The sequence below is a fragment of the Thamnophis sirtalis genome, unplaced genomic scaffold (assembly GCF_051295495.1).
Source record: "Thamnophis sirtalis isolate CommonGarterSnake01/CBP01778 unplaced genomic scaffold, rThaSir2_p1.2 scaffold_11, whole genome shotgun sequence".
Lineage (NCBI taxonomy): Eukaryota > Metazoa > Chordata > Lepidosauria > Squamata > Natricidae > Thamnophis > Thamnophis sirtalis.
This window is the reverse complement of record NW_028261391.1, coordinates 15408250-15416147: the sequence shown is the minus strand read 5'-3', so window position 1 is coordinate 15416147 and position 7898 is coordinate 15408250. Positions and strand designations below refer to the sequence as shown.

The following is a 7898-nucleotide window of genomic DNA, read 5'->3' as shown; positions in this document are numbered from 1 at the left end:
AGGGGACTAGAGCTTGAAACATATGGAGAACGGTTGCAGGAATCAAATTCAATGAAAAGGATTATGGAGTGACATGATAGCATTGTTCTAATATTTGAAGGGCTGCTACAAAGAAGAGGGAGTCAACCTATTCTCCAAAACACCTGAAGGCAGGGAAAGAATAAATAGTTGGAAACTAAATCAAGGAGAAAACCAGCCTAGAACTCAGGAGAAATTTCCTGACACTTAGAACAATTAATCAGTGGAATGGCTTTCCTTCAGAAATTGTGGATGCTCCAACACTGGAAATTTTTAAGAGATTGGAGAGCTATTTGTCTGAAATGGTATAGGGTTTCCTGCTTGAATATGGAGTTGGACTAGAGGACCTCCAAGGTCCTTTCCACATGTTATTCTACATACTGCATATAGAGTATGTAGAGAATGTAATTCTCTCAATGCCCCCTGAAAAAAGTCCCTCAAGTTTTTCCCCTCTCTTCCACACCACCAGGGGTTGGCCATCTTAAACATTCAAAGAGCCATTTGGACCTGTTTCCCACAGAAAAAACTCAGGGAGCCACAAAACCCTTCCCATGCATGACTTATTTCCCGGGCAGCCATAAAACTACCATATGTAGTTGAATTAAACGTTCTGTTTTCTTCTGAAACTTTTATTTTCTTGGATTTATCCATGGTTAGCCTTCTGGGGTCAAAGAGCTCAATAAATCACGTTCTGGCGGGTGTCGCACATTGGCAGTTGTGACACATATTTTGAACGACAGGAAGCCGCAGCAGAGGGATGAAAGAGCCACTCCAGAGCCGCCGTTTGCTCACCCCTGCACTATACCACAACCCTTTTTTAATGTATTGCACAGCATGGAGCGATGAAAACAAAACTGTGATGCTGCAAGAAGAATGCAAATCGAAGGAAGACCTCATTTGACTGCAAACTTCGTAGCGGAGCAAGATAAAGAGTTGACAGCTCTTGAAATTGCTTTCTGTTAATTCCTGAGGCATTTCTCAACAGCTGGTCTGTGTGTTGGGAAGACATCCTGTCTAACATGATGGCACTTCAAAAACACTGGCTGCAGATGGAGGACACGCTAGGACGACCAACTAAAGATGGAGGCAAAATGGCCGACCTTCTGTTACACACACTAATATGAAGAGGCTTAGGGGAATAGCTAAGAGAACTATACTGGAAAAAAGATTATTACTTGATGTATTATGAAGGACTGGATTTAAGTACTATTTATCCATTTCAAAAGGCCATGTTTCCTATTAATACACAGACACACACACACACACAAATACACAATCCCAAGGCACAATGTTTTCCTATGGCATAGATTTCCTATTTCCCCAGAAACAGGCAATTTTGAGGTAAAGGTTAAGAGCCGAGGTGGTGCAGTGGTTAGGGTGCAGTACTGCAGGCCACTTCAGCTGTTATCTGCAGTTCAGCGGTTCAAATCTCACCGGCTCAAGGTTGACTCAGCCTTCCATCCTTCCGAGGTGGGTGAAATGAGGACCCAGACTGTGGGGGCGATATGCTGACTCTGTAAACCGCTAATAGAGAGGGCTGAAAGCCCTATGAAGCGGTATATAAGTCTAACTGCTATTGCTAAGTCCTCAACCTACAACCGCAATTGAACCCAAAATTAATGTTGCTAAGAGAGAACTTTGTTAAGTGAGCTTTGCCTCATTTTACAACTTTTTTTTGCCACATTTAAGTGAATCACTGCAGTTGTTAAATTAATTTAACAACGTTGTTGTTAAGTGAAATCTGGTTTCATCATTGAATTTGCTTGTCAGAATGTGGAAAAGATAATCACATGACTCTACAACCATCATAAATGTGAGTCAGTTGTCAAGCATCCTAATGTAAATCATGTGACGATGGGGATGTTCCAAGTCATAAATGTGAAAAATGGCCATGAAGTCAATTTTTTCAGTGCTGTTTTAACTTCGGTCACCAAGCAAACTATTGTAAATGGAACATTATGTTTAATTTCATATTTTACATATGTTGATTTAAAGGTTTATATTAAGTTTTAGCTTTAAGTACAATACACTTATTCTCTTTTGTGGTTTTCCTCCTCCTATTCGTTCCATTAACATAACAAATAATTTTATTATGTTGGTCATTACTTTTGTTTTCCATCTTTTTCTTTTGAATGATTTTGGTGCATTTGCTTTAATGCTTGCAATAGAAATATGGAAGGAAAACACACAGGGAAAAAATGAGTCGCCTTCAAAACAGCCGGCCTGTATTTTAGTCCTATGCATTAAAAAAAAACTTTTTGCAGCAATGCCTTGTTGTAGTTTGAGCCTGTTTGCCCGACACAAAACCAGCAATTTCACCTATTGCTGTTATTCTTCCTGTTTTTTTTGCCATGCTACGGCTTCTCCTCTTTCTGGAGACCATGGTTCTGCCTTGTTGGCAAAATTCCCAAGAATTCCCATCTGGAGGCTACTAAACAGCTTGCCAAAGTTTTTATTCAGATGAAAGGAGGTGTGACAAGAAAAAATGAGCCCACAATTAATTCTGAACTTTTTATTAAAAACGAAAGTACAAAAAAATCAGGAATCATTCAATAAGAAAATTTTACACTTAAAAATGAAAATATAGTACAAGGATTGCATCACTTTGTCATTGGTTGGATTGTCAAGCTTGCTGAAGATCTCCATCACAGAGAGACTTTACATAAGCATTTTGTATCACGTGCAAAAAGGGTTCATTGCTTGTTTTTAAGATTCTTAGCTTTTTAAATTCTCTTTTATTTGCGAAGTGTGTGTGTGTGTATGTGATTTATCTCAATAAATCACCATTACGTATGATAAACTGCAAAAACTAAAGAACCACAAGATGGCAGCAAGGAGACACAATAATGTGGCAGGTTTTGTCGCCATCTACTGGTGGTCTAGATTTGCCTGCCTGTAAATTCAACCTAAAAATGACTAGTCAAAAAGAGTTTGGCTATCTTCTCCTTTTTTCCTGCTCAAGTATTACCTGTTTCTTCTGATTGTTTAAGCCCATTTTTTAACAACAAAAAAACCCCACAATATACCACATGTGAGAGTATTTTTGATATCCATACTACTGCTTAAAAAAAAAACCAAAGGATGGTGAAGAGCTTGCCATCACATTCTCTGCATCCATTTGATAAACCAACTTTAATAAAGATGGAACTATCTAGCTAATTGGTGCTTTGCTTCACAGTATAACCAACCATACTTGGGCTGCAAAATTTGAACTATCCCAACAGTGTTTCGCTACCCATTAATGGTCATTCAGATTTCTGTCCTTCAGATTTGCTTAGTTCACAGGAATAGGTCACGGGGGCTTTATCTCCATGGCCTTTCAATTCTTTCTTCTGGAATATCACCATGAGTGTGACAGTTGAGATATGAGGGCGGCCATGTTTTTACATACTTGCTAGCAACCAGCCAAAATCTCCCATTATTATTTCAACACAACTCCTTGGTCTTATTCTCCCAAATTGGAGACCCATCAAACTGGATTGACTCCGCTCAGAATTAAGGACTGTATGCTTTACAGTGGTGTGAACAAAGGATGATGATCCTAAAATGTCAATCACATTAATATCAATGCTACATCACATTAATGTCAATGCTACATATTTGCACAACATTTGACACAGTATGTAACTTCAGTATCTCTTTGCATTTACTTAAAAGCAATTCACAAAGAATTTCTTCTGAAGATGCAGTTGGTCTATGTTTCTATCTATCTCTGTTAAACATATGCTGCCAACAATATTAGGGTAGAATAATCCCATTGTCCAAAATTGTAGTTATGGCGGAATTTTTCTTCTACAGTAGCAGTTGGTCTACATTTCTCTCTCTTTTAAACATATGTGGACAACAGAGTACAATGATCCCATTGTGTAAAAGTGTAGTTAGGGAGGGATTTTCCTTTTAGTCTACACTAGAAAGAGACAGGAATCCCTTTGTGCTAATGGATCACATGCAAAACCAGACCAATAACTGCAAAGAAATTTTCAGGAGTTCACAACAGAGCCATGGAAAATGGTATTTGCTAAGCTGCATACATCAAGGGGGTGTGCTGTAGAAGGTGGAGAAGCAACTGGCAACTCTTTTGTCAATCACAATGCAAAAACCATGCTGCAGGTGAAGATTTTCATAGCATTTCAATAACAACATTGCCACGGGACAAATGCTACTAAATACCGCTTTGGCATTACAGAAATAAATGGATTTTTACCCAGTATTAAAGAGTTATGCGATTCCAATTCTAAATGAAGTGTGGGCGTCTTTGACCATCACTTACCTTTCTGGAATAAAACACTGAACTCTAAGAAACATTTAACTGCTTTTACAGAAACTGCGGTTAAAAGTTACTTACTTTTTTTTTTTTTTAAAGTGTCTTCAGCACTGGTCTACAGGTGATAATATTAATTCTCACATGAACAAAAGGCATTATTTATTGATTCGCTCAGGCTCCTCTAAATTACATCCCTCGCTTCAGTTGGTATCTTACTGCATCCGGACCTTTGCAAAAAAAGCAAAAAAGCTTTGATTGTCCTGATTTTTGTTAGCGTGCTATTTTTTTTTATTAAAAAAAAAAACCTCAAACCTTAAAAACAAATCTTTCCGTACAAAAACTGTTCCTGCATTAAAAGGAGGGACTCAACTAATCTGAAGCCTGTTTCCGGCCTCAGAGTAATCAGACTTTTATCCGTTCGGCCCAATTAGAACATGAAACAAATCCTGTTTTTCCCAAATGGGATTCACCGTTTTTCATTCTCACAAAAGGAACAGCTTGTTTGGAGTTACTGCGTGGTACAGCCTACTCAGGACTGTACCGTTTCAAGCTGCACGAAGGGGTGCAGGTATATGAATGCTCCCCTCGATGGAAGCGGGTTTAGGGTGCAGCTTTCCAATATGGGATTTTTCTTCTCCAGCAATCAGAAATGGCACTTTTTTGGATGGATCTTCCAGGTGCTATGCTAAGTGTACAACTCAACTGTCACCATGCTGATGTGAAAAAAAGGAAACAGTCTTAACTTAGGGAATCTATTTTGCTTTCTCCTTTACACTCTGTTGTCAGAGTCGGTTCAGCAAATGCAACCCACACCAGAGTGACAACACCCACAGGACAGCACAGGTTGAATCACTTGTTACATGTCTTCTTAGGCGCATGGATTCCATGCATACACTGTATGACCAACAGAAATTTGCCGAAACAAATGAAATGCAACTCTCCCATTTCCAAACCCAAACCCAAAATCCCTGGATGATTGTTCACGGACCCACAACAGCTTCTTAGCATTCCTGTTATCTGTAGCACGTGCCATTGTGGAATTTGGATAATGGGACCTTGAACTGGTCTCGGTGGTGGTTAACAGAGGAACTAAATACTTCATCCAATTCTGTGGATGGTGCAACTACTTCTGACTATACTTCAAAAGCAGAATTTCCTGGGTCTTCCACAAGTTCTTTTTATGGATGTCTAAGGATTCTCCCATCCTCTTCTTTTGTTTAAGAGACCAGAAAGGCTCCAAAGAAACTGGCTTCTTTATCCATGTCCACCAGTTCCTCATAGCTGATGGAGACAAAAATCCTATCATTCCTCCTTAACTGAAACACTCCACCCTGGTATATGGAGTACAGTCCATATTCTGCTTGTCTAGACCAACAACTGGTTCTTGCACTTTTCATTAGCAGAATGGCTTCTGGGTAATAATCTGTAAATTTGGAAATGTACTGAACCATCTGCTTTGGATTCCTAACGCTCTCCGAGTCAGGATCTGCATTGGGTTCACCGCCTTCCGATTCCCGGAAACGAAAATAAGTCTGTGCATAAATGTAATAAAATCCAGGTTGCTGTATGATAAGTTCTCCATTGTTCAGCAATACGTTGTGAAGAAAGGAAGGGTACACCGAAGATTGCCAAGAGATTATTTTAAATCCCAAATTGTTTCTGATAGGGGTACCTGTGAGAGATTGAAAAAGGCAGAAAATAGTTTAGGCATGTAAAACACGAAACGAATCCCACTTCTTTTTAAAAAGGCAAATAATGCAAATTTTGCATTTTCTTAGCAGATTTTATTCCAATATCATCATCATCATCTCGGTGACCCCATAATCCTTTGAGGGATGGAGTCTGAGCAACAGAATGGAGCTGAGTGTTTACTGGCCAGATGCCCTTCCTGTCACCAATGCGGAGTTTTGTTCAGCAGATATATTCTCACTATGCCCAGAGAGAGAAATATCTTCCTTTACCTAGGATTGAACTCACAGCTTCTTGATTGTGAGGCAAGAGCTCCACCTCTAGGACAACACACCACTCAGCTTTTATTTCAATATGTGAGTCCTAAATCCCAATGCCCATACCATATTTTTCGGAATATAAGACGCACCGGAATATATGACGCAGCAAGGTTTTGAAGAGGAAAATTTTTTTTAAAAAAAGCTTTTGTACTCTGCAAACCTCCCAAAAATGGCCTGAAAACAGGCCCGTTGTTTTTTTTAATTAAAAAAAGGGTATGAATAGCCTTTCGGAAACTTATAGAGTGCTGCTGGGGGCAAAAAACAGTCCATTTTTTGCTCATTTCTGCCCTCCCCCAGGAGCTCTCTGAAAGCCTCATACAGGCTCTGCATGGCCATTTTGGTGAAGGGGGCAGAGTTTCAGGAGGCAAAAAATGCTGTATAAGATGCACCCAGATTATCAGCCTCTTTTGAGGGAAAAAGATGCGTCTTATACTCCAAAAAATATGGTATGTATGATCACCATTCATATGGATTAAGGGAAGTGACCCATGTTACCTTTGTCATACAAGTTGCAAAATGGAAAGTTTTACCAAGGCTTTGGACCAGCTCTCTTCCAAGACTCTACAAGAAGTCCTCAACTTGTAACAGCTCACTCAGCGATCATTCAAAGTTGCAACGGCATTGAGAAAAGTAACTTATGACAATTTTTCACACTTAGAATTGTTGCAGCATCCGTTTGCTCACCTGATCAAAATCCAGAAGCCTGGCAACCAGTTCATATTTATGACGGTTGCAGTGTCCTGGGGTCATATGATCCCCTTTTGCGACCTTCTGACAAGCAAAGTCAATGGGGAAGCCAAATTCACTTCACAACCTCAGTTACTAATTTAATAAAAAAAGAGGGTGAAAATCGGTGCATCTTATACAATGAATACAGCAGTTTTGGACTACCGAAACCCTACCCCCTTTGCAAAAATGGCCGTGCATAGCCTTTAGGCGGCTTGTAGAATGTTCCTGGGGGTTGGGGAGGCAAAAACGAGCAAAAAAAAAAAAAAAAAACCAGTTTTCCCCAAAAACGGACCCGTTTTTTGTCAAAAAAAAAAAGGACATGCATAGCCTTTAGGAGGCTTATAAAGTGCTCCTGGGGGCTGAGGAAGGGCAAAAACAAGCAAAAAAGGCCAATTTTTTGCTCATTTCTGCCCTCCCCAGCCCCCAGGAGCACTCTGAAAGCCACCTAAAGGCTATGCATGGCCGTTTTTGCAAAGAGGGTAGGGTTTCGGGAGTCCAAAAATGCTATATTCATTGTATAAGATGCACCGATTTTCAACCTTTTTTTTTTTTTGAGGGAAAAATACCCTGAAAAATACATAATTTGGGTTAGGTTACATGCAGAGAATACAAGTGCTTTTGAAAAATAGTGTATTTATAGGCCACATAGAAGATTTGGCTTTCCTTAAAAATGCAATGCAAGTAGCCTCTTAATTATACATCAAGAACATGTATAATAATGCCTACACGTGTATTTGGGGAGGGAACATTAAATAATTAAAAGTATCTAGCAAAAGATTATGATGGGCTAAGACCTAAACTTTCGTATTTACCACTTGATCAAGTGAAATCATTACAACTTAAAGCAGGGATAATTAACTTCCACTCCACTGATTTTA

The 7898-nt window shown here is 39.4% G+C and overlaps 1 protein-coding gene across 1 annotated transcript in view; it reads right to left on the bottom strand.

Annotated features, from left to right (window-relative positions):
* Nucleotides 1–2515: 2515 nt before the first annotated feature.
* TNFSF10 (TNF superfamily member 10) overlaps nucleotides 2516–7898 on the bottom strand; it is a 29768-nt gene continuing 24385 nt past the window's right edge. The window contains exon 5 of the mRNA XM_014065005.2: nucleotides 2516–5954. Within this exon, the coding sequence (XP_013920480.2) occupies nucleotides 5500–5954 (455 nt within the window). The 3' untranslated portion in view covers nucleotides 2516–5499. The remainder of the gene's footprint in view (nucleotides 5955–7898) is intronic.